Below are 27,670 nucleotides of genomic sequence, written 5' to 3'. Positions count from 1 at the left end.
CTGTCAAACACAGAAGCATTCAATCTACTTACCTAATGTAGACTTATTCTTGCTGACAAGCCAACAGTGATACCCAAAGAGAGAAGACAGACTGACAGAAAACATAGCTGCAGCAAAGAATAAAAACATGATGTGGAACTTGGCTTGAGTATCAGGAAGGCCATTCTACAAATAAAACAAACAAACAAGAAAATGCTGTTAGAACTGGGGAAATAGCTGTTTAATTTGATCATTAATAATCTTCTATTCAGCCAAATTAAATTCAGTGCAGACACAAACACACCACATACAAGAGTCTGAGTAAATGAATTATACACCTTCCAAGTACAAATGGCCATGAAACTAGGTTGCGGACAGTATCTAAGTTAAAGAAACAGGCCCTTTCTTGAGAAAGTATGAATACTGACAACAAGAATCTGAAATTTGGATCTGAACTTTGAAGTGTCTTTCAGTGAAGAATAATTTATCTTTACATCAATTGTCTTGTTTAATTAACCTTTTCAGAAAACTTATAGCATAAATATTGCAAATCTAAGAAGGTAATACCCTAAGTTGTGAACCTAGATAATCATAATTAAAATACTAGAAAATGTCTCTGGAACTTTTGCACAGCATAGCATCAGAGTTAATGAAACCTACTTATAATGTAAATTCCATTGTAAAATGTTTTCCAAATAATTGCATACTTGTTCTACACAGCTTCAAAATAAGGAAGAAATAAGTGAAAATTCAGAAACTATCATAAACAAGTAGTGGGCTATGATTACTAGATAAACTTTTGTGCCTCCTAGTAGTACAACATCTTGAAATCTTCGACTTCTTGTACAGTGGTAACTTCACATGCTTTAAGACAGTACATAGATTATGGTACTTACTGTCCAAAATTTGATAAAATACTGTAAATCCGTTGCGGCAATGAACAGGCAATACAGTAGCGAGTAAGCCAAGAAGAGAAGGAAAAATTTGTAATTGGAGAATCCTACACAGTTGTTCACCCTGTGATAATAAAATGCAAAAATGTAATATGATGTGATAATAAATATTGTGATAATAAAAATGTAAAAATGGAATATGATTATTTTCTCTCCATTCATCCAATTTAAAAATTTAAAAATAAAAAACTCAAAAAAAGGAATTAACAGCATGTAAATCAAGTTTTACTTCCTATCTCTAGTACCTCAAGCTAAGTTAGCTTCAACTCCCAAATTAGTATAGTAATTCTAATCAAAAACTACTACAAAAAATACGCCAAAACTTTACCAGGTGATACCATTTTCAACAGCTTACTGAAACTGAATTTTCACTTACTGCATGAAACCTGTTCCCAGCATGTGACATAAATGTGACTGCAGTTATAGTTAATTTTTTAGCTTGTAGGTAAGTTTAAGTATCCATGTTTTACTGTCAGGCACGTAACTAGGACAGTTACAAGCCAAGAAACTGAATCTCAACTGAATTTTGTGAGAATAAAAGCAGCCTCATTTAATCCATATACCTTCTTTAACTAATTGATATTCCTGTCAGAAAGATCAGCTAATTAAGAGAAGACTACATCCATGAAAGCATTTGTATGTTGAAAAGTAATTCTCAAAACATAAGAATTCATGGTAAGACTCAACTTTTGCTTTTAGAAGTACAGGACAAGTTATCCCAGTTATTCTCTTCTTTAGGGAGCCAGTGATGGTGATGGCAGAATAGGTAATATATGGTAATCAGAGGAGGGTAAAGTCTCAAAATACCAAATAAATTTTCACTGTACACTACTGTTATCCACCCTCAGGATGGATAAGGGGGTTGTTTGGTTTGTTATTGGCTTTGCTTTTACAAAACATGCCACCTTGGCCAAAAACTAAATTTAGCATTGCCATTTAAACATGCAGTAATAGCTAAACATCTGTATCAACTACAGTTAAGGACTCACAACAGATTGCTCTAATTAAAAAGACCCATAGGATATTTTCTAAGCTCACCATAATTCTTATTGGAAAGTAAATTTATAATTCTCCACAGTGAAGTGTTCTTTTTCATTAAATATGTTAAAATAAGAAATTCCATGATAAACTGCAAGCAACTCAGATTCCAGGTTTCTCTGATAACCCTATTTTCCTTTGATGATATTTACTTTAGGACAGCTTTTACTTTATGACACTGTTTACTGAGAAAACAAACATCAAGTGAAATGTTATTCTCCAAAGATGAAATTTCTTGAATCAAAGACAGATTTCTCTCTTGTTGTTTTGTACTACTGCATATAGTACACACATTAAAATAAACTTTCATAAATTATTTAACTCTATTCAATTTTGAAATAGCTGCAGACTGAGGAGTTCTTACTGGAACAGAATAGTTCATCAGAAGATTGGAGAGAAAGTAAACACCAAGGTTTTGTAATTGTACTATTTGAACCTATAATAAAACCTAAGAATGGTGGTTAGATTTGAAGTCTATGATTTCTGAGGAAGAGCAAAACTGATAAATGTACCAACAACTGGCTAAATAATGATGTGCTATTGCAGTAAAACATTCATGTAAAAGAACAGTACAGGTTAACAATTTAGATTACAGGTAACATTCAAAACACTTAATTTTGAAGTACAAAAAGAAGAGATACCCTCTCTGTCTCAAGACTAAGTTTACTGAAAATGCCAAACAAATAACCTACAAGACACTGAAAGTGAGGAAACTTGATTAACAAAAAGCATCACAGAATTAAGGAGAAATTCTTTTCAGATGACTCAAAAGCCAAAGGAGAGATGTTTCAAATTATTCCTAAGGTGTTCCTAATGCACCTTATTAGTATTAGAGTTCTTATATACAAATTGTATTTTTGGTGACACCTCAACCCATTGCATTCCTGCCTGCAGCTCCATCTATGTTCAGTACTAGCATAGAAATCACTAATGCTTTTATGTCTGCATCACTTAAACCTTTTAGAATAGTTAGAGGGCAATTAGCATTAAATATTTCTGTTTATCACAGCACTTCCATTAGTGCAGGAGTGATATCCAAAACAAAGCCCCCCAAAAGGAGAAGACAACTAACCTGGGACTAGGACATGACTACCATCTTACTACCTCTGCCTTCCAAACGCTTCATCTTACTTTCTCTAGGTTATTTTTACAAGAGTCTGTCCTCTCTCCAGAAATCCTTCTCTTAGCAGAGTATTAAACCAGTAGTAATTCCCACTAATATTTCTGTGGTCTCCCTAAGCATTGCTTGGGTTCCTTCCCCCTTCTTTCTTATTCCCACCAAAAAAATCCCAACACAAAAAGCAAAGAGGACCTAATGATATTTTCAAGGAGGCTAAACACCACCCCTCATACTGATCTGAACTATTACTTTCGTTGGCAAAAAATAGCCCTGTATTTCCCAGTACAAGATTTGATCAGCATCTGTGTAACATTTCAAACATTCTGTCACTTCCACATAGTTATTTTTTTCAGGGTGAGCAAGGAACTATGGACATGTACTCAAACTAGGAAAAATAAAGCAAGATAATACCTATTTTTCTAGTGCATTTCTGCTACTTGGAGTAAAAAAAGAACAATTCTCCATCAAGACGCATTTACATGTCTTTCAAGTACCTTCTCCACCTCTAGGTTGTTTGGTTTTTTTTTGCAGCCATTGCTTATTAGATTAAAACCAATGAGCAATGTAAATATTCTCTCAAATTGGGTATATGTTTATACTGTTTGGATACAAAGAGTGTGCAAACAGGCAAAATAAACAAATGCTACTGACAGGAAAATTGAGTTTATTTTTCTAGAAGTCTATGCCCTAGTGAAATACCACTTCACTACCCCTTCACACAACACATAAGTGCTAAGTTTATGATTTGTTATTTGATGCAATGGATTTTTATTCTGAAATTGAAGTCTACATGAAGGACATTTGCACGTACTATCCTAAAGCAGGACAACTAAAAAATCCCAAACAGACCATAAATCTTATGAGAAGTGTGTATAACGCTGAAAAATAATAATAGTATTGAGACTTTTCACTGACTCTTTGCCAGGAATAGCCTGACAGTTATTTTTCTTACAACTTTCTACAGGACAGCAGTGAGAAAGCTGAGAAAAGGAAACATTCAATGGTTTTATCTGTGTGGGTGTTTTTGTTTTGAGGTTGTTTGTTTGTTTGTTGGGTTTTGTTTTTTTTTCTTAAGAAGCACAATAACAACACTAAGCATCAGCAAGTTTCACATGCTAATATCCCTGCAGCAAAAAAATATGTAGGAAGTAATTCTACCCTATATCGTTAAGTATTTCTTTCAACTGTATCTACCATGCAGCTGCAAAATAAGGGGAGACTCTTAAATCATACTGCATTATGTCAGAGGCTGTAGTCAGGACCAAGACGAACAGAAGAAGCCCCGCACCCCTTCCTCCCCCACAACAAATTGATCTATGAAGGTCAAACCAGCTGCTTAGAACCATCCGCCATTGTCAGGAGATTCTTCTTTTCCGATTGGTTTCATGTGGTAAAAAACTGCCATCTACCACTCAATCCTCTAACCTGAATTTTACTAGAGAATTATCTTTAAGTATTTTCATGAGATACCTGCCAAACTGATGTAAAATTAATTACACATCCTGTTTACCCACTGGTTCTAAGGGCTGCTGAAAAACGACAGGAAAACAAAAACAGGAAGGGTGGGAGGGAGAGGGGAGAAAAAATAGAAAGAAAACGAAGAACCCATAAAACTAAAAAGAGCTAACTTGCTGTTTCCAGCAATGCCACTCAAGCTGTCCTAGGAGCTTCAGTAAGGGGAATGAGGCAGCGCCTTTCCCTTTGGTTTTTAACATAGGGTAGTATTTCATCATTCAGTGCAACTAAGCCACATTAATACTCAAAAGTCCATCAAGATGAAATTCTTAAAAGAAATTTTCTTAGTGACCAGAATCCCAGATCATCCGAACTGTAAAAACATGGAGATACCTAACTCATAGGTCTAAGAAAAATTATAGAATCATAGAACAGTTAGGGTTGGAAAGGACCTTAAAATCATCTAGTTCCAACCCCCCTGCCATGGGCAGGGACACCTCACACTAAACTATGTCACCCAAAACTCCATCCAACCTGGCCTTGAACACTGCCAGGGATGGAGCATTCACAACTTCCTCGGGCAGCCCATTCCAGTGCCTCATCACCCTCACAGTAAAGAACTTCTTTCTTGTTATCTAAGCTAAACTTCCCCTGTTCAAGTTTGAACCCATTACCCCTTGTCTTTCCATACCTCACAACTAGGGTAAGAAGGCATAGTAAATAACTCCATCTCCTGGGTTCAGCAGTAGCAGTCATTTTCTCCTTCTTAGTAGGTGGTACAGTGCTGTGGTTTTGACTTTCAGCCTGGGAACAGTGCTGATAACACCAATGTTTTTAGTTGTTGCTCAGTAATGTTTAGTCTGACCAAGGACTTTCTGAGTCTCATGCTCTGCCAGGGAGGAGGGAAAGTCGGGAGGAAGCAGAGACAGGACACCTGACCCAAACTAGCCAAAGAGGTATTCCATACCACAGCACATCACGCCCAGTATATAAACTAGGGTCAGTTACCCAGAAGGGCTAGATCGCTGCGCAGGTCGGGCTGGGTATCGGTCAGCGGGTGGTGAGCAGTTGTATTTTTCTTCCCTTGTTATTTCCCTTATCATCATTATTATTGGTGGTAGCAGTAGTGGCTTTGTGTTATACCTTAGTTACTGGACTGTTCTTATCTCAACCCGTGGGAGTCACATTCTTTCAAATCTCCTCCCCATCCCTCCAGGAGTGGGGGGAAGAAGGGGGGGGAATGAGAGAGCAGCTGCGTGGTTCTGAGTTACCCGCTGGGCTTAAACCACGACACTGCAATAGTCCTGAAAGACCAGTAACTTCACATAAGCATCTAATTGCAGGAACAGTGAAGCATCACCTTCATAAAAGGCTCCTCAAGAGTTTACAAAATCATAAAGAAAGAAAGGAAAGCCAATAGTACACTTACCAAGGGCAGTGGTGATCCATTTTCAAAATACATCTTAAAAAAACCCAACAGAATTCAAAGCATCGCAAAAGGCAAGAAGAAGAAAAAAAAAAGTCAGATGCACAGTTACATGTCAGATTTAAATTATTCACATACAGATTAAGAACTGCCCATATGTACTACTGGTTACCTAATCAATTTTAAAAAGGTATCTATTCAAATTCAGATAATATAGTTTACCTAAAAGTAAACTGGAGGTAACCCAAACTCATAACACTTGTTCTGTCAAGAGCGTAGTCATTTAAGAAAGCACAGCCTGTAACTTCAACTTTAGGATTTGGTCTTCATTCTGAATAGGTTTTTCAACTGTTGTTTATTCTCTGACAGACTTAGAAACTAGGCTAGTTCAATTATTATATACTTAGTGATACAACTAAATCTATTTCCAAGTACGTGATTTGCTTTTCTAGAAATATATACAGATGCACACAAGGTTTTTAAGAACTTACCTTGTATGAAAAAAACCAAACATTTTTTCAATTAATCACCCTCCATGAATAAAACATGCACAAGATGTAACTGACTTAAGCGAATTGTGACAAGGTAAGGCAAATCAAGGTATTCTGCAAAATTTATTCACTAATAGCCTTCTGCAAATTACCCACATTTATAGGATAACACAGGTCATCCTTTTTCTCCACCCTGCTCAGACAGGAGAATGCTCTTGTTTTAAATTACAACCACAATCCCGTACAACATAACCAAGATCCTCCTTCTGCCCCAACTCAGTTACTCTTTCAGTGCCTCAGCTGTTTTGCTAGACAAAAGGAAAGTCATCTCTGCCTCACAACCATGTTGAGAGGTTTGATGCATTATCAGCTGAAGAGCTCTTGGAACAGCCTTAAAGCTAAGAATAAATCAACCTCTGAGGAAGCCCCTTCTCTAAAGTTAGAAATTTAAATCGCTGAGGGCCAGAGTGGAGAACTGCACAGACACTCAAACGAAATGGACAGAGGTCAGACTGAAGAACAGCCAAAAGAAAGATTAAATTAGAAAGCAATTAGACTTCTGGGGAGCATCGCCATGAACTTCCTTCTGTGTTAGACAAACAAAAACTTGTATTTTATGACTTCATTTAGAAATGGGGGATGGTTGTTTCTTTAAAAAACAAACAAAAAAACCCTGCAAGTTATCCACTGAAAAATAGGATATTAAGTTTATTACCTCAGATAAGATGCAAGTGACATCATGATTAGACTGAGATGAGTAGTGATATTCAGATTCTAACAGAAGAAGCAATTTTTTGTTTATCAGCTATTTTTGGTTACATTCTTACATCTTTATTAATATTCATCATTTTAACCATTACGTAAAGAATGTGTAAGATCATGTAATCAATGCTGGCATCAAGAAAGCCATCAAATGAATTAGAGTAAGTTACAGAAGTAAGTAAATAAAAATTAAATCTGAAAAAAATCTAAGGGGAAAAAAAAGCTCATATGCCAAAACATTAAACCTGAAAAATCTACGCATAAAATATAAAGGGTCTGTGTCAAAAAAAATTAAATTCATTAATTCAGAAAAAACACTTATTTAAAATATTTTCTTACTTGTCGCATACAGAGCAGTGATGGCAACGGTCTGGTTTTACAAGATGGCATCTGTCACAGTATCTGATTGCTAAAGGAAAATGTTCCAAGATTAGATTTCAATGTACAGTTACACATCTTGATTCCTGAGGTCTGCACAAAGTAAATACTAGCAGCTCAGCCCAGCAGAATCCCCAGGAAAACATTTCAGCATGGTCAGAAACAGTTGCATTCTGTAAGTACTTGCAATGCTGAATCTGGCAGAGTGCACCCAAAAAAGCTCAGTTTTTGCAATCTCTGCTGATCATGCTAATCAAGCATATCTTGAAAGATATAATCTTCCAAACCCCTCAGCTCTGCAAAAGAACCCAATGAATCAACAAAACTCGCATACAAAACCCTCGCTAGACGGGAAAACCTTTAAAGACTGTTCAACAATACAGCTATTTTAAGCTATTATTCTAACAGCTTTAATTCACTATATGAGATTATCTCCTGGATTTGTTTAGATAGCCAGCATTTACAAATTTACAGTATCAGTAGGTTAAGATTAACTCTTAGTTTGTTCTTGCAACCAAACAATCAGCAAGTAAAATACTAAGTTTGTTACTGTGATCTATCTAGCTATACAGGACATGCAGTGATTAATGTTGTTTTTTTTCAACCTATGAAGAAATTAATGCAGTTAATGACTGCTACAGCCTCTTCTACAGTTAGTTAGTATTACAAGCTATTTGTTAATGTCAGTTTGCAAACATTTAGCAAGGCACTGTCAATCCACTTTAAAATCCTAAATCATATGCAGCAATTTACTTTCCAACAATGTTTCCACTTAATTAATGTAGCTGTATAAAGGTACAGTAAAGTTCTTGGGTCACTTTATTTATTTTATAAAGTATGAAAAGCAGATCTTCCCTAAAATCCAAACCTTTGGATTTTTTTATTTAATTAGTTTAGGTAATACATCAAGACACCTGCCTTTAGTGGTCTCCTGAACACCTATTTACCTCCAGACATTGTCCGTGTATAGATAGGAAGATCCTTGGCTGCCCGTCTTAAGACTTCTTGCTGGGATTCACCTCTAGGCTCCCTCTCTAGTGATTCCTTGTCTGAATATGATAGATGAAACTGGAATAATTTTTAAAATCATAGATATGTTAGCAAATTTCAAGTTAAGTATCTGTAAAGATGTAAAGAGAAATAAACATTCATTTCATAATGATGGATCTGCAGCACGTACAAGGTACTACACCAAATAACCCAGTGTTCCTAAGACCCCTAATTTAGTTTATGACAACTAAAGACAAAATTAGAATTACTTCTGATTTGGTACTGATGCAATGCGGAATGTTTCCAGAAGTAATAAGCACCACTCTTCAAGAAGAGGCTCAAGTGCTTACCATTCCCTTGAAAGGCGAGTTAATTTACTTCTGTAATACTAAATATTATATAGTTAATATAAGCTAGGTACCAGTCTTTAACTGAAAGAAAATACACTACTAGTAATAGCAGAAAAGATAGCTTTAATTTATCTTCTGGTGTCTCGTATTTTTCTTTTTATTCTTTCCCACTGGAGACTTGCTGTTCTCTTCACCAGCTGTTAGGATGTGTTTTTACTTCAGAGACTGGACGAGAGAAGGAAGAGATGGGTATCCTGTATGACAGAATAACTGCTTAACGTCTTCTCTCACGAAAGGACAACTTCTGTCACTGCCAAAAATGGCCACAACAAACATTGCTCTAGTAAAAACTGAAAGGGTAATAATTACTGAAAGAGATGCACAGTATACATGACATAGTCCAAATTTTCTACGCTCTTAAGTCCTCTGCAACACAGCAACATAGTCAGCTTTCGCTGTAGCTTCAAGAAATGGGAGATGCCGAAGTTTCTCTACCAGAGAAACAAGACACAAAATCACCACTAAAAAGACTTCCATACTTGGCAGGAAAAGTGGTTGTTTCTAACCTATACTAGAAATAGAAGACCTCTGCATAGCATTTCTGTCCACAGAAAGGCAAATCATTGTAGTATTTTTCCCCCCCCAAATGGAACTGATGCATGCAAAACTAAGAAAGCAGACAAATATACAGTTAGGAGCGTATTCTCTCCTACATAGAGAAGGCACCACTCCACCTTCCTAACAAGGCTCACAATCTTCCAGCAGAAGCTGGAGCTTCACTATTTAGCATCAGTTTCTCAAGACACCTTTTGTTTTTTTCCCTAGCAAGAACACACTCTTGTTAACACCTGAATTGATTTATATTGGGATACATAGGATTTCTCACTGCAGAAACTTGATTCAGAATACTTTATTTTTGTAATGCTTCCTGTTTGATGTACATGGAACTATTGCTCCATCACTTTGTATTGGTTCTCAGAGTTGTCCTAAGTCTACAAAACCTTCCTGCCTGGGAAACCATCTTCTCTCCCACCTTCATGCAATGATTGTATACAGCTAGTGAGCCATACAGGTGCACATAGGTACAGAATGGCACACACTAAAGTGAAGTCCCTCAAAGTCTCTCTTAGAGAAACTGCAGCTGGAACTTGAGAGCTTTTCATACGTGTATGAAGTTGAAATAAGCTTGAAAAGAAACGTACAGGCTGCATGGTTTGCACCACCGGCAGTATGCATGAAAAGAAAACACAAAATCTTTATCTGTGCTTTCAGCCTTCAAACAAGTATCTGCTATAGTTGGTACAGCAGTTCATTTACAGACTTCTGCTCTACTACATTAGGAAAAAGACATGGAACAACAAGGATGTCACTTACTGCCAGCAACATTGTGTAAATTCAAAGAACACAGAAACACCACACACTGCTTTCTATTACCCAACTTCAATACTTTTAATATCCCATTTGAAGTTCTCCAGTGGCATTGCATGACGGCTTTGAAATCCACTGTAATTACTAAGGATTTGTCAAAATGTTTTGGAAGTCTTTTACTGGCATCAACCCAGTGATTTGAAAACCCTTCTAATTATCACTACACTCACCATATACATACATATACTTTGCTGCAATTACCAAATGAAATGGGTTCTTAATTTATTTCACTCCTCTCTGCCCTAAGCTGTAGTAAAGACTGCAGTGTGAAATTCAAGGAAGATGCCAATTACTTTGAATTATCTACTTGTTTCCACAATTATATATCTTATTAGTGAATAAAAACTATTCAGAAAAGAACTTCCACACAACAGCAGAAATCACAAGCTATTTATTTTGTGTTGGCATAGTAGTTATAGAAACTGCAGTTGCAAGTCCATGCCAAAATAAGCATTGGCTTTGCGGATATTTCAAACTCCAGACTAGACACAGCATGATGATTCTTGACCTCAGAGGTTGTCTGACAATGCACCTACTGAGGACAATGGGGTATCTGTACAAAGACAGGATAGAAGAGGCTAAAAAGGTGTGCTGGTTGTACCAAGCTGCATGGGGAGGATTTTCATCAAGGTTATTGACAGTTTTGGGGTTTTGTTTGTTGTTTGGGTTTTTTTTCTAATGCTACAAAGGACATGAAATTAAAATAACTTAAAAAGCCAATAGAGTACTAAAAGCAATTATCTTGAGGCTACATTATGTTAAACTTGGTTTTGTGTATTAATATTCTCCAAGACAACTGGATCCTCCTTCTTTAACACTTCTAAACTAGCTGGACTTAGTCTTGGGGTATAGGTTTACTCAGACCTCTTTTCCATGCAGCTGTTCTACACTAGCTCCCTTCCTGCCTAGCCAGCTGTGACTTCCCAGCATCAGCTTACCTGTTTGTGTGCTCATGTCACAACCCTCGAATTCCTTCATACCAAAACAGATGGGGAAGAAGTTCTGACTCAGAGGACAACAGACAGATGCTGACAGGCAATATGACTTAAACACAGGGAAATCAATTTTGTGCCCCATGCAAAGATTTAAGCTGCTAGTTTGAATAACTCTGATTTTTCAAGTGGAGAGCTTTTTTCTTCTTAGGATCATAAATACAATGTAATTTTACAAAGCAAGTAAAAAACCTTTTAAAACTTAGAGAAGGTGTGATTTTTTTTGGTCTTGCTCATTACGTTGTTTGCAATCTGACTTACTGCTATTGAGCGTCTCTAACGACCATCTGTATTTTCTACAGTGTAAAACTACATGAGATCAGAGCCTAAGATATTCAAAAACTACAAAATCAGGCATTTGAGTAGGCTACTTCAGAAATAAAAGTGAAGTTTATCTTACTTCTTTTGAAGGATTCATTGGTAGCGTAAAGATTGTTTTCCAATATGACCAGACGAACAGCATGAAAAATATGTGGTAAGCAACCAGGCACACAACTAAAATCAAAAAGGAACAGAATTAATACAAACAGACCAGTGATACTATAGTACTTACAAGTGGCTGCTATACATATCACAGATAGTTACTCTAACAGATGTAAATAGAACCTCTGCAAAAGCTTAACAACAAAAGTACTGCACTGCAACTTTACATGAGACAAATAGACACTTTGTGGGGAAAGTCATGATACAGGCTACCTACATTACAAAAGTTTGAGGGGAACAGTTAATAGACTATGAGAGCCCCATAATTATTTAGCAAGCATTTACACATTTGTTAAATCCTATTTAACTGATGCACCTCTTTTTTAGTTTTATAAAACATGTATAGATATTTCTAGCCATACAAAAGAAAAAAAAAAAAACAAAACCCCTGAATCCCACAAAAGGAAATACAGCTACCTAAACAACGACTACAGCGAGAGGAGTCTTCGAGTGACTTTGCATATGATACCTGAGCAGTAACCATAACCAGTTAATTTGTTTTCCTAGATTTTGAGGAGGGAGGACAGTAGGGTGGTTTTAAAAAACCTGCAGCTTCTTTAAACTCAAACATTCACTCACTACTTGACACTCTTCATAGCCAGTGATTTATTCTTTGATTTTTTTAATAGATGCCACTCAACACCTACCATGCTGAGTTGTTTTACTAGAATACAGAAGGTAACATCTTTTCCAAAGAGCCTGCCGTGGATGGATAGGTGTTTCCATTTAAAATCTCTCACTGTACCAAGCAAGTCATTACAGTAAATCCAATACTTGTATCCCACGATAAACTTGCTCTAACACACAAGAAAGATTATTTTGTTGGATTTTTTTTTTTTTTTACTTAGGCAGAGAAGCAGCAAATAGAGGACAGCTGGGTCAGCAACAGTCAAAAATACTATTTCTCTGCTGTACAGATGAACTCAGATCATAGACAGCTCAAGGTTATATGTGACCTTTATACAACTTGTATAAACTTGTATAAATTTTTATACAACTCGTATAAATTCATCACCAAAAAAAACCATCATAAAGGGAACCTTGTGTACTTTCACTACACAATCTGAAATATTGCCCTTGTATGGTTAGCCCATGTTTTTACATACATAATGATACTCAGTGCTAAAGAACTTTCACATGTATGATAGCGTTTATAAATGCAGGAACGGTAGTCAGTATGTTCTTGGTTTTTGTAATTTTGCCTCAACAGTAACACTGAATAAATGTTTCTGGTGTTGAAGTTTGTTTACTCAAAAGCAGAAACACAGTAAATATTTACTCTTATTCACTAGGCAGTTAAAAAATAATACACAAAAGCTAACAGAACATGAGGAACAACCCTGCAGAGAGCTTTTGGGATGACAGGGGAAAAGAGCCATATGCCATGTCTATAAACTGAAAAAAAATCTCATCGATATAAGTAAGCAATGGAATTGGACTCCCCATCAACCATAATACATTAATTGACCATCTGGTTATTGCACAAGCATCTGGCAGGAACAGTCTTCGTTTTTACCAAAGCATTTCTATCAACTAAAAAAACCCCCTGATTTATTCATACTAAATCAGTATTTTTTTAAACAACAGTATATTCATGCCATCAAGGGAGAGAAAGGTAGGGCAAGTTACATCAGTTCTGTTCGCTATGCATCTACTAATCTGCATCAATATTTTATTGTTGTGAGAATAATGGTAACTGATAAGAAAATTCCTTTTCATACATTAAAAAACTCGACTGCTGGAGGAAGACAAAAGTTTAGCCTGAAGACATTACCCCATGTTTCCCCTTTAAAGTCTGCACAAGATTTAAGCTCTTATTGTTCACTCTTGCACCTCAGTTCTCCAACCTGGCCCAGGTCCTGATCAATCATTTCTCCCAGATTACCTACCCACCAGTTTCCCTGCACCACAAAGTGACCCTGGCCCACCAGCTGCTCCACTGGGTCTTTTAATTAGTAAACACTTAGAAGAAGTGAGGGAGTCGCCAATGACACAGTAAAACCTGCTGGAACTACGCAAGTGTAAAATGCATGCAGTTTGCCTCTTAAGTCCCAACTCTTTCCTGCAAAACCTTCATAGCACCACTCTTTACATTGCCATTTTGTGCTGCGGTATTAAAACAGCATCTGGAAAAGCAATCTAAACATGCTACAGCCTTGGGGTACAAACTCTAATGACAGCTAATCAGGCAGTTTTATTATCTTCTGAAAAAGTTATGCATCTGAAGGCTTCTGTTTCCTCAAAGACAGAAGAAATGCCGAAAAAAATCACCTCCCATTTAAGTATGTTGCACTCTGCAAAACATTGCTCATCTTTAGAAGTCCTGGTTTAACAAGAGCTTTACTTGTTCTGAATGAAAAATTTTAAAAACAATATAAGGATTATTTTAGTTGACACTTCAGAAAGCCAGTAAGTAGAGATAAAAGTTCTAATTTTTTTAAAATCTCAATTTGGAATAGCAAAAACAATATTCAGGAAGGAATACAAAAAATATAATACAAAAAAGCTGAGGAATACAAAAAAGTACACTTACTTGAAACAGGTTAGATCTGTATCTCAATTCTACTAGTAAACTACCCTGATATATGAATTCCACTTATAAACAGCTAATAAAAATCAACTTACCTTTTTCTCCAATATTTGTCATTGTCACTGGAAAATGAGAAAAAAGGACAGAGTAAAAATGATGTTTAAGTAGCAAATGATGTAACTGAATATTTTAAACTTCTTTTTCAACAAAAGTGGGGAGAGCAATCACTAAAAAATACAAGCTTACGGCCACACACTACCCAGCTTTTATGCTGTGTACATTCATCGCAAGAATAGGTAGACAATGCCAATTGCTTATCAGGTTTTTTGGTTCCCATTTGCAGGCAAAGTTCCTGAGTACTAGCATCTTCATCTAAAGTTACCCAAGTTTAACCCAAGAAAAGCCACCTCTGTGGAGTTATTTCTTTAACTGCAGCTGTACAGGCTTTACTGTTTCCATATGTTATGCTTTTGAGGCAGAGGTGTCGGACTCCAGAAGTAGTTTTGCAGCAATACTCAGTGATACCTTAGATCTCTAAGGCATAAAAATCCAAAGTAGACAAAAGCTGCATTTCCATCAAGAAATTGTCTATACAGTACAGGATGTGGGGATAGTAAAAGAGGCACAAGTATGTCAGGCATGGAGTGAAGTACACAGTTATCATGTATCAGTCATCGCACTTATGAAGGAGAATAGATCTTTTTTTTTTTTTTACACCTATATTCCATCCTCAGTCATGTTATATTTAAAAAATAACCACCCCACAACAGATAACTCAGAGAGATTGGAAACTCCCATGATCAAAAACCTCATGGTGCTCTTCCCTCTCCACCCAAACCACACATCTGCCCATCCCAATTAAGCAGGCTACAAACTGTAATATACTGGCACCTACAACTGCAAGCAAGAGGACAGTAGCTGTATGGATTTCTCATCCTCTCTTGCTGTCCTAATAAAAATGGCTGCACAAGGCTGGTCTTCAAACAGCAGGCACAAGGCAACTCCTACTGAAAGGCCAAGCAGCCATACCGTCCTACTCTGATGTATTAAACTTAGGCATGTTGATACAGTGAAAGTCACTATTTAAGTATATCTTGCACAATGTAAGGATGTACCGTGGGCCCACTGCTGCTCAACACCTTAACTAATGCTCTGGAAGGGTGAACGTTTATCAGGGTTACAGATAACACCGTGCTGGGACACGAGCTGATACACCTGTGTGCAGGACTGCCATCCAGAAGACCCAGACAGGCTGGAGGAATGGGCCAACAGCACCCTTGGGAAATTCAAAGAGGGCAAAGTCATACACATGTAAAGAAACAACCCCCTGCAACGACAAACTGGGGACTGCTCTCAGTTTTCTAGTTCAGCTAAGAGAAGTCTTCAGAGCTTGATAAGCTAAATCTATCTAGACAACCCCTAGAGAGAAGCTGAGGGAATATGCATACACATTTAACTCTGAGGAGCAGAGATGCTGCAGTACAATAATGTGCAAGATCTGTAAAACTGTAAGCAAGCAGTCATCCACTGGCAAAAAAACAGGAGACATCTTTAGAGTTGATGTGTAATTTAAAGGTGCTGGAGCTCTCTGATAGGACAAACTAGCCACTTCTCAAATTCTGATTTTAATTTCTCCACTTGGTATGGTCCACAAGGTGTGCAGAAATTTTGCCAGTCTGCTTGGAACAACTGCTCTCTGCTAATTAAAAAGCCACAGCCAAGCATACATTGCAGAATCACCAGTTCCAAACTACAATCTACCAACCTTTCACAATGATTTGCGGTATTTTTCTCTCTTAACAAGGTAATGGCACAGAACATTGCTGTGAAAGCAGTTGTCATCTTTCACACACACCTCCAACATTAGACAAAATGTATTAATGAATGTGTTTGAGACTTTTACATTTTACACGTCTGTAAGTAAAGGACTAATACAACTAAAAAAATCAAAATTCAGATTTCTACCTGGCTGCAAGCCCACTTCACAATTTCTGCCCTCTCTTTGGAGTCTGTACCTGCTCGCCAGACTGCCTTTTCACCTTCTGTAGTACCTAGCTTAGAAGCCAAATGTTCCTGACAGTCAGGAGCTGCAGACCATGAAAGGTAAAACTTAAGTGCCCAAAGATGCCAGTTAATCCCAGCAGAGTGAGAACCTTTTCTTTTTTTTTTGGATACATCTTGTCATATTAATCTCTTCTAGCACCTGAGTATAAGTCAAAGTTACTCGATACACTCCTGAGTTACAAAGTGTAAGAGACTAAAGTAGAAAACGCAAGGCTGAAGAAAGATGCCAGCATCTTCAATCTTACCATCTTTTTTCTCCACACTTACTGCAACTGGTGTTCATGAGGAGACTGGCTGAGCTGCTTAACAAAAATCCATGGAAAGTAATTTTCTAACGTGAAAGAACTCCTCTAATCTTGGATTTGATCAAAGAAACATTTGCTATTTTCCCTGCCTTCTGAACAGTACACCTGATGTACTTAAACCAAATTTTACATTTTTCAGTAGATTCAATGATACAGATTTGCTATATTATTCAATAATATTCAATTTTATAGTCTTCTGTGAATCATTTATACTAATCTTTCTGGCAGTTTTCTAATTTCTCTTGCAAGCGGTTATATTCACTGCTGATAGTGCACAGAAAAGCAGGTCAGGCTGCGCATCCTGTCATTAATAAATACCAGCTTAAATGTTGCGAATTCACTCATTAGTAGTCAAATAGCATATGAATAATAAAGGTAAAAAGCATTTATGTCTACAATAGCTTAAAATACACACCAATGACACACCAATCCTAACCATTAAGCAATTTCTACAGTGTGGGAGAAAACAAGGTAGCACTCTGAGAGGGGAATGGAATGATACTCTTGTGTACTCAGAGATGGAGATAATTATAAAACCATGACCTGTCCTCCAGAAGTCATTAAAAAGCTACAGCTCTGTTCGCCTGAGATACTGCATTCATTACGAATCAGCCTTCCACTGCTAAAGCATCAGGATGCCATTTACAGTTCAGTACTAGCAGCCTATCACATAATTAGAGCCTCTCTGTTTCATTACACAGCTTGCAGACAGCGCTCATCAGAATTAGGGATCAGGCTGGGACGTATGCAGGACTTCAGCCAACGTAGATGCCGATTTTCTGAGCCAGAAACATCATTCCCTGCTACCCTGGGCCCCAGGCAGCCAGAAACAGGAACAGCACATTCAGTAGCCAGCGCTGCTGAACAGCCTATGTTTGCAAAAATCAATAATGACTGAGGACAGAAAGTTGTGTTGCAAAAGATAGAAAAAGGCCCAAGGTGGAAAGGACACCCAGAGAAGCCTGGGACATATATCCCACACTTGCTGGTAGTCTTCCCCATCGGGGGAAAGCTATGCAACATTAGAAATGTTTCCCTGGAAAGCAAATAGGCACCACAGTATCTCAAACCTGCCTATCACAACTTCATCACCTAATTAGTTTGCTAAGAAGAGAAGCCACACTGCTAGGCCCCTTGCACTGGGTCAGACCTTAATTCAGTGATAGAAATGGATTTCCCATTTCTTGAACTGTGGCTCATTTTCCCTGGAAATCTTTATTCTTGCTCACCCATGGAAAAATTAAGGCATTTGTCTCCATGTAACTAGAGACATGGCAAGACACATTGCTACTACAAAACCCAAAAGATTTTGGAAGATAAAATTCACCTAAAGAATTGGTATTCATTTTCTAACATTAAATCTTGCTTTACTTTTAAAGCCAAAATCAAGCTCCTGAACCTTATACTAAATGTAATGGTTAGATTAAAAAAGATAGGAGAAAGCAATTTTTTAAAGCTTTGATAAAGGCAGACATACAAAATCTTGCTTCCATATTTTAAGTACATTTGCTAAATATTTAAAACTTCGGAATGGGAAAATAAGATACATCTGATTTACAGACTCTGCAGCCACATTTATAAATAGCTGTTTCTCTCAAACTTTACACAGTTTAACATCTTGGCTCTGATCCACAAAACTAAGTACATATTTTATCTTTATAGCGTTGTTCGAAGCTGTGAAACACTGATCTATAGATGCAATTTTACTCAGCTCCCGTACACATAAAAGTGTTTTATAGTTGTGACAGGTGTTCTATCATTGCCTGCAACAGTTCTTTAGAAAACAAAAAAAATAAATCAGTACTTACAGTAAAAACTACCTCTTTCCTAGACAGAGCAGCAGTTTGCATTGACTTTGAGTGACGAGGTGGAGACTGCCACCAGTTCTTCACTTCAGGACAAAAGTAACAGAAATATTTCTGGGAGACTGAAAGCTGGCATAAGTAGTTATCAATAACCCATACATCTGGATTTTACAGTATTTGTGAATGTTTCAGTAAATTCCTCTTAACCCTGTGCCCATCAAACTACATCACCATACACCGACCCAGCAGCAAGCTGCCATCTGGTACTTTTTTAGTTAAGGTCATGACACCACTGCTTTTGGATTAAGTATGACTAAGGATTGATCCATCTTTCTGCTTTACAAACTCCCATTTATTTTCCAAGTAACACAGACTAACTGAAGAGTGAAAGCTATTTCTAAAGAAGTTGTTGACCAAATTGCTCTTAGCAAACAGTATACCCTGAGAAGAATACCCAAGAAGTTATTATGTATCAAGCACTGTTCAATCTTGAACTGAAAACACAATCTTATCTAACAATTATATCCTCACAATAGACCTCATGTTTTCAACTTAAAGCCACGGTCTGAATTTCAAGGCACAAAAAATAAGTAGTAAGTACACTAGGCACTATGTGGAGGGATAACCAGTCATGAGTAACACAGACTTGAGTTCAATTTCAGAAGTGGAGAATGGCAGCTGCCACTTGTCTGAGAAGGAAATTAAATTTGAGAAACATAGAGCAGTACTACTGGCTAAAATTCAGAAGCCTATTTTGCTTCATCTGCCAGTTTTGAAGCTTTCCTGAAAGTAACCAGGGAACTCAAAGAGGAAAAAAATGTGGTGTTTGCAAATTGTGGTATAAAAAAAAAAATCAAATCTGTGTTGACCAAAGTCTTTTGCTACCTTAGCAGCCAAGTACAGACAGGGTATTTAACTGGCACTTGGCAACTGCCAACTGCAATATTACAATGTACTTGTACTTCTATAGCCAAATGCAAACTGTACATGATTGCAAGTCCAGAGGAGGGCCACGAGGATGATCAGGGGAGTGGAGCACCTCCCCTACGAAGACAGGCTGAGAAAGTTGGGGCTGTTCAGCCTGGAGAAGAGAAGGCTGCGTGGAGACCTCATAGCAGCCTTCCAGTATCTGAAGGGGGCCTACAAGGATGCTGGTAGATGGACTATTCATCAGGGACTGTAGTGACAGGACAAGGGACAATGGGTTCAAACTTAAACAGGGGAAGTTTAGATTGGGTATAAGGAAGAATTTCTTTACTGTTAGGGTGGTGAGGCACTGGAATGGGTTGCCCAGGGAGGTTGTGAATGCTTCATCCTTGGCAGTGTTCAAGGCCAGGTTGGGTGAAGCCTTGGGTGACATGGTTTAGTGTGGGGTGTCCTTGCCCATGGCAGGGGGGGGTTGGAACTAGATGATCTAAAGGTCCTTTCCAACCCTAACTATTCTATGATTCTATGAGCAGCAATTACCATTCATCTTTTGATCCATCTGGAGAACATCCCGAGCAAAGAGCTCAAATCCAGCTGATCAAATATTGGGTCTCATCTTTTTTTTTTCCTTCCTGTTTTTTAATCCATCAGCTTCTGTCTCCATATTTTCTGTGCTCCTGATCCCCTGATGACACTGCACCATGCCTACAGGGCACCCATTAATTCTGCCTCTAAACTGTGATGTATTAAGCAGCTTTTTATCCTGCTGTAATTCTATTCCACTGATGTTAGAGAGAGTCAAAACCCTTAATTCAGCACTAATCAATCTGATCCTCCAGCAAAAATCATTCATGATCATTAACATCTTTAGCAGCTGGATGTCATTCCACATTTTCCTGTTCCACACTGATGGTAGCTGTGGGCCAGATCTCAGTCTCATATTCTACTCCAAAACCAGAGATGAGGCTTATGAGCATTTCTGACTGTATTGTGAATGTCTTGTCCCCCTCTTCAACTGTACTGAAGTCATTTATTCTTTACCAAATTAGGTAAACCACTCACCAGGTGACAGTATTTCTTGCTACTTGAGGGAAAGGAAGGAAAGTGCTCATTGTTAATTTGTATGTTCCACAGCAAATCTATTTTCCTTCTTCAACTTAGAAATTCAAGCTGTATTTTTGAACAGGACCCCCTCAGCAAAAGCATCCCTAGAATTAATATCATTGACATGTAAAAATTGATCAAAACTGAACATATATTCATATTTCATCAGCACAGTCATTACTGTCACTAAAATCATCTACCACAGCACTGTCAAATTTTCTCATTTTTCTTCTTATATACAACTCTGAATCACAAACTGCCAAGAAAATGAAACAAAAAACCAAAAAGGATCTCAACATCCAAGTTTGTCAAAAACATTTCTGACCAACATCTACTAGAAACTGCAAAAAACTACTGGTTCCGCCTTATCCAAAGCATGGAGTGAAAAACTACTCCAAGCCCCTTATAGGTCTATTAACCCAAGTTAGAGATACACCTAAGAAGGAAGGCATAAGAATAATTATTGTCTTTGCATATTTACTGAATCAAATATGTATTTTCTAAGACACATGGATGCAGGAGCTGGGGGAAAGAATTCTGTTTGCACTACGTGCTACTGTTGTTCCATATATCCTAGGCTGAAATTTCAGCAGCTTCAGCTACCAAAGTTCAATGTAATCACTGCATATCCCCATAATTTCCTCAGCATTTTTTGGAGGAATAATGACAAATCTGTAACCACAGGTTTCGTAAATACACTTTTTTTTTTTTTTTTTTTTAAGGAAGGCATACTCAAAGGACCATTAATTTTAAACACAAAGTTATTTTGGAGACAAAGACAACTACTGTTGCCAGACAGGGGTTGTGAGCTGACAATATCAGCAAAATCAAGAGAATGAAAGTGGATTAGAGAAGGAATTCTCAATCAGGTGATTTAAAACCAATTAATTTGCACATTTAATTCCATATTCTATAACTAGCAAGAAAAAGACAACCATTTACTGGTGTTCATACCCTTCTCCTTTCTTTTAAAGGTTAAAGCAGCACAAGCATTTAACTGAATCCACTAAAAAAAAAAGAGACAGAACTCTAGATATGGTAATACTACAGTTAAAAGTTTTGGATTCCTTTTTCTGTTTCTGAAACTTTTTCTTGTTTCTAAAATGCTACTCAGTAGTTTAACTACTCAGCTTTAGGGATGAAAGGAATCATCTTAGTGGACTTTTTCTTTCTTTTTTCAAAGAATAAAACACATTCAAAATACTACGTTTGAAACACTTTCTCATTATTAAAAGCTTACAACTTACCACTTACAACTGTGCAAAGTCCTTGCAAAGTCCTACTGCACAATGGTTAACACTGTTCCCTGTATCATTAGCATCAATGACAGTAAGCTGCAGTAAAATAAGCAGCTATATGCATCCTCTTTAGCAATCAGTGCTATGGGAATGAAAAATGCACTGAGTAGACAGGCTGGCTTCAAAGCGCTGAAATGATTCTAGTCTATTCCTGTCATTGGCTTTCATTCTCAGAGTTGTTAGCTATTCCTTCTGTTGTTTACACTAAATATTCATCAGTAAGGCAAGACATAAGTTTATTTTATCTTAATATGCCAAAACTGAGGGAAAACATCCAGATACAGATAAAATACAGAATTAGTGGAACTTGCGGACAACTATTAGGCTGAATTCAAAAACTGGTGAGCCAGACAGAATGGGAAAGGGGTGGGGATGAGGTAGGGAACAAAAGTCATCTTTGTCCATAGAGAGGAGCTCAGTAGAAGATGTTTTAGCAGAGGTCCATGATTCCCTCTTCCTCCCCTCCCATTGCATACCTTTTGTTTTGAGTGGTTCTCAAGGAATTATAGTACCACAGCTTAAAGCAAGTTTCAAGCATGCCACTTCCTTAAGAGGCACCTGCTTTCAGGTAAGCAAAACCACAATCTTCCTCTCCTATACAGAATTACACAGAATAAAAAAACCACAGTAGATCACTCAAACAGTAGTGCCTGAATCAGGCCTACTGTACTGCACAAGCACTATGGGGCTGTGTACACAAGGACAGATGTTAACTACAGGGCCATTTTCCTCCCAGCCATTCTTGCCCTCCATGTGTCAGCTTACAGCTCCTCTTTCCAGGCTCACTCATTCAGCTTCTCCCAAAACCAAAGTCCCAGCAGCATTTAAAACTAACAGATTTGAATTTGTTAATAAAAAAACCCCAACAAACCAAAACCCAAAGATATAAAAAGCCCACCTCCAATATAGGAACCACACCAAGTCTTGATACCTCCCTCCAAACCAGAGGTGCTAGGCTTGGCAATCATTTTTTTGCTTAATGTCTCAACTGCTCAGCCAAGCATCTGTAGGACAAGAATTTTATCACACTCTTCTGTCAAAAAATTAAAAAAAAAAATAATAAAAAAGGAAATCCAAAATTAGGTACCAGACTGCTGAGATTTTCAATGTGAACAGCTGAAGTCTGGCAAAATTATACAGGCACATAAGCGCACTCGGTTTTAGTTGGGTATTTTTCCCCTCACTGCTGTTCCTTAAACATGCTAAATGACAAACAGTCACTGTGAACCTCACCTACAGTAGCAAGGAGAGACAACAGCTAATTTGTATTCCTTCGTGCCATTCATATAGTGCTCATGAAACATCAATACGCTGTACATTACCCTCTCAAATGCAAAGATTACAGTGTTTTCGACAGGATATACCGCAACAGAAACTGAACTGATTCAAGGCAGCCTAGCAAGCTGGTAATTTAGTAAATCCTTCTGGCTCGACTGCTCGAATTCACACAGATACTCAGATCACACTCAGTCTCCAGTATGTGATTATTTGCCTAACGCTACGGAGCACCCAAGGGGCACGATCGGGATGACTTCCGGATCAATTCCAGCTGCTGATGCCAAAGAACCAAGAAGTTGTGGCAGCTGGGCATTTTCTAGATGACTGAAGCGTGGCACGGCGAGTTCCCGTTACCTGTTCCTGCTCCCAGGTTAGCTGACAGAAGACCCTACTGTCTGTCTATGTAACCACATTGTGTACGTGCCCTCATGTAGCACAGGGAAAGCGAAGGGGCGCTGACTTTCCGGCACAGTCCCCACTTCCCATGTTCAGGTGAGGTGTGATCAGTCACTCCCGGTGAACGCCACGGAGGAACTCACGCTCGTGCAAAGAGCCCCGTGCGATCGGCTCCCTCCTCCCGTGCAAATCACACGCAGCGGGTCGGCGGACACATGGCAGCGCGGAGGCCCAGCGCGTCCCCGGCCGTCCAGGGGGACCGGCCCGTGGGCGCTCGCGCCGCTAGTCTCCAGCCCAGCTCAGCCCAACAGCCCAGCCCGGCCCGTCGCCGGCCGCAAGCGGCGGAACAGCCCCAGCCCCGTTCCCGGCCCAGCCGCGGGCGTGGCGGTGGCGCCCAGGCGCTGACAAACAAGAGACAACGCCGCTGCCCCGGCCCCGTCCCGCCAGGCGCAGGCGTCGGGACTCCGGCTGTGCCCTCCCGGCAGGGCTCGGGAAAGGGGCACCGGGGCGGCGGCGGCACCCACCACGTCCCGCGGGACCCGCCGCGGCGGCACTCACGCAGGCAGAGCTGGGTGACATAGGCGTAGTAGGACCAGCAGAGGATGCTGGAGATGAAGAGCACCGGCACCCAGTAGAGCAGCCGCTGGCAGCGCCGCCGCACGCCGCCCCAGGTGCCCGCCGCCCTGGCTGGAGGCGGAGGCGGCGGTGCCGCCATCTTCCCGCACCGCATCCCGTCCGCCCGCTCCGGGGTCCCTGAGCCCCGGCCGCGCACCCGACCGGAGCCCGCCCCGGCCCCTCCCTCCACTCCCGCCCTGACAGGGTGCTCCGGCACGGCCGCTCCTCCCACTTTCCGCCCGCCCGCCTCTCCTCCTGGGCAGAGTCGGTCTGGGGAAGGGTTGACCGAAGGGTGATAACCCGCATCAGGATCCTGCAGGACACGTCGCCGCGGGCCTGTCAGGAAAGGGGACTTTCCCGCCGCCTTCCATGAGCGATAGCGGGACTAGTGAGACGCACTCCTTGAAATTGATGTCCGGGCCCTGAGGCAGCTCGGCTCCCTCCAAAATGAGTTTCATGCCTCAAGCACCTACCATATGCAGGAGCACTTGGGTATTAGGTGGCTGGAGGCCCCCATAACATCTTCCCCCACTGTAAGGCCCAGTGTGGCTTCTTCTGGCTTTTCCACCTCCAAAATAAGGAAGTGGATACTTAATGGAAACACTTTAAAACACCTGGTTAAGAAGGGCACTGCCTCACTGGTGAATCATGTCTCAGAGTAAGGTACAACAGTGGCCAAGTGTTGCAGGCAGTCGTGTCACGGTGAGGCCGCAGTGGCCGGCCCTGTGCTTGTCAGATATTCGGCCAAGGGAAGGCGGCATAGGGTTGTGCTGACTCACGCCTTCCCGAATAGCTTTATGGCCATCGTAATGAAATGCCTGTGGAATGTCATAGTAAACCCAGGCTGCGGTGCAGTGTGTGTGCCCAAATGGTTGGTGAATTACCATTCCAGAATTAGAAATGCTGAGCACGGCCCATAGTATTTCTGCAATCTGCTAGAGTCGCTCAGAGCACCGGCGGCATGGGAGGTAGGAAGGAGCGTGGTTAAAATGCGTTTGGACTTTGAAAAAAGGCTTGTGTAATACCACACACTGGAGACTGAAGTAATCACAGCATGGAAGGTGTACAACTGCCTTTGATTGAGAAACAGGCTGTGAGGGAGGAAAAAAGTTGGAGAAAGTATGACAGAAACAATAGTAGGTGCACTGCCAGGTTCTAGAGGATGAAACAGAGAGACAGGAAAAGAAGTTGACCATATGGCTGTATTTTCATGTAATGCAAACCCATGTGCCCCTCCTTATTGTAAGAGGAAGCAGAGGAATTTGTATAGTTATTATAGAAATGGACGGAATATGCGGTTAAAAGATTGGAACATAAGAACTTAAGAACTTAAGGAAAGATTCTGCATAATGGGGAATTACGTATTATACATCAAAAAAGCAGAGATGTAATGATGGTGCTGAAAAACTGCACTTGATATTCCTGCATACTGTATTTCACCAAACCCAACATGACATAAGCAATAAACCCTCTTTAGCTTACCATAATTAATTATGGAAGTCATTACATTTTCATATAATATTTAGAGGATTTGACTTCAGTGTGTTTTAATGAGAACATCCATAGTTATTCAAAACAGACTTTAAAAGTATAAGGAATAAGATTACCCCATGCTTTAAAAGCAAAAGTGAAAAGAAATTAAGGTAATTAAATTCATTTGCTGTCTTTTTGCACTAATTTGGGAAGAGCTGACAGTGACCTCTCTCCGGTGCAAAGGGTAACACATCTAATGATTTATGTGTTTCCAGGGGCACACAGCTGTACCACAAGAAGCTAGCAGCTAGATGCCCTATGTATAAGGATGAAGGAGGTTTTGTATTGTTCTTGGGGGGGGGGGGGGGCTATGAAAAGCTTCCTCCTATAAACCATTTTTAAATGCTGTATGTGTTATGAGGGTTATTAACAAGAACACATGCCAGGGAAACATAGTAAACATCAGAGAAAGCTTTTTAATGTAGTAATTATTTGAATTAATAGTTATTATACAAAATTATGTACATGGAGAGATGGTAGTTTGCTGGAGATAATGGAATAAAAAGATGATGTGTTACAAAGACCTCAAAATAAATCATGCAATTCCTGGTATTAATTCCTGGGTAATAAAAAGAGGCTTTTTATTACCCCTTCATTGAAATGAACTGTCTAACTAATTTCTAAGTCCAGCTTTCTAACTTTTCCTTGGCCGCTATCACTCTCTTCTCACTGCTCGGATTTCACAATAATCAGAGTTTTCTTACTTAGTATGCTAATAATTACATGAATAATAATAATTATAGCATACTGTTTACCAGAGCTCCAAAATCGTGGTCATTCTGGTTCAAATTTAGCCCATTTAGTCAAATAAACAGGCAAATCTCACTTTAATTTAGTTGGGACAAAAAAGCCTGCCTTGACTGACACTCCCAGTTACCTTGGAGCATTCTTTGGTCAGAGACCTGTAAAGAATTCTCCTCCCCTCCCCTTGCACTCTTGACTTCTCCCCCTGGATTTGGGCTCTCTAGCTCTTCTTCATGCTCACAGTTCCTTTCTGTTCCTTGCACAACTCTCACCACTGAGTCATAAGACACCCTTCACAGTATCACAGTATGCTAGAGATTGGAGGGGACCTCAAAAGATCATCTAGTCCAATCCCCCTGCCGGAGCAGGAACACCTAGATAAGGTTACACAGGAAGGTGTCCAGGCGGGTTTTGAATGTCTCCAGAGAAGGAGACTCCACAACCCCCCTGGGCAGCCTGTTCCAGTGTTCTGTCACCCTCACTGAGAAGAAGTTTCTTCTCAAGTTTAAGTGGAACCTCTTGTGTTCCAGTTTGTACCCATTACCCCTTGTCCTATCATTGTTTGCCACTGAGAAGAGCCTGGCTCCATCCTCATGACACTCCCCCTTTATATATTTATATACACTAATAAGGTCCCCCCGCAGTCTCCTCTTCTCCAAACTATAGAGACCCAGCTCCCTCAGCCTTTCCTCATAAGGGAGATGCTCCACTCCCTTAATCATCTTTGTCGCCCTGCGCTGGACTCTCTCCAGCAGGTCCCTGTCCTTCTTGAACTGAGGGGCCCAGAACTGGACACAATATTACAGATGCGGTCTCACCAGGGCAGAGTAGAGGGGGAGGAGGACCTCTCTCGACCTACTGACCACCCCCCTTCTAATACACCCCAGGATGCCATTGGCCTTCTTGGCCACAAGGGCACAGTGTTGGCTCATGGTCATCCTGCCATCCACCAGGACCCCCAGGTCCCTCTCCCTTGTTTCTGTGCCTGTCCTCCTCCCTCCATGATATAACCTGCAGAAATTCTAGGTAACAGCAGAACAACTTGAGAGTGAGCATATTCAAAGGAGCATTGTGTTATGGCAGAAGTAAATCCTAGAATAATCTAAACCATTAGGTATTCATGGGCAGATTTCCCAAACGACTCTGCTCCGGCAGCCTCTTTCTGCAATGAGAGGTTACTTGGAGCACAGGTAATTGATGCTTGTGTGAAATGTTCACAAGCTAGA

The 27,670-nt window shown here is 39.6% G+C and overlaps 1 protein-coding gene across 1 annotated transcript in view; it reads right to left on the bottom strand.

Annotated features, from left to right (window-relative positions):
• The window catches only part of ZDHHC2 (zDHHC palmitoyltransferase 2), a 29,667-nt gene extending 5,370 nt beyond the window's left edge, over positions 1-24,297 (bottom strand). The window contains exons 1-8 of the mRNA XM_080631999.1: positions 24,111-24,297; positions 14,471-14,497; positions 11,763-11,857; positions 8,550-8,670; positions 7,564-7,633; positions 5,975-6,007; positions 876-996; positions 33-165 (exon numbers count right to left, since the gene is read on the bottom strand). Of these exons, the coding sequence (XP_080488125.1) occupies positions 33-165; positions 876-996; positions 5,975-6,007; positions 7,564-7,633; positions 8,550-8,670; positions 11,763-11,857; positions 14,471-14,497; positions 24,111-24,282 (772 nt within the window). The 5' untranslated portion in view covers positions 24,283-24,297. The remainder of the gene's footprint in view (positions 1-32; positions 166-875; positions 997-5,974; positions 6,008-7,563; positions 7,634-8,549; positions 8,671-11,762; positions 11,858-14,470; positions 14,498-24,110) is intronic.
• Positions 24,298-27,670: the final 3,373 nt, after the last annotated feature.

Source organism: Psittacula echo (assembly GCF_963264785.1).
Source record: "Psittacula echo genome assembly, chromosome: 1".
Lineage (NCBI taxonomy): Eukaryota > Metazoa > Chordata > Aves > Psittaciformes > Psittacidae > Psittacula > Psittacula echo.
Note: the sequence above shows the minus strand (reverse complement) of the source record. Positions and strands in the feature narration are given on the sequence as shown.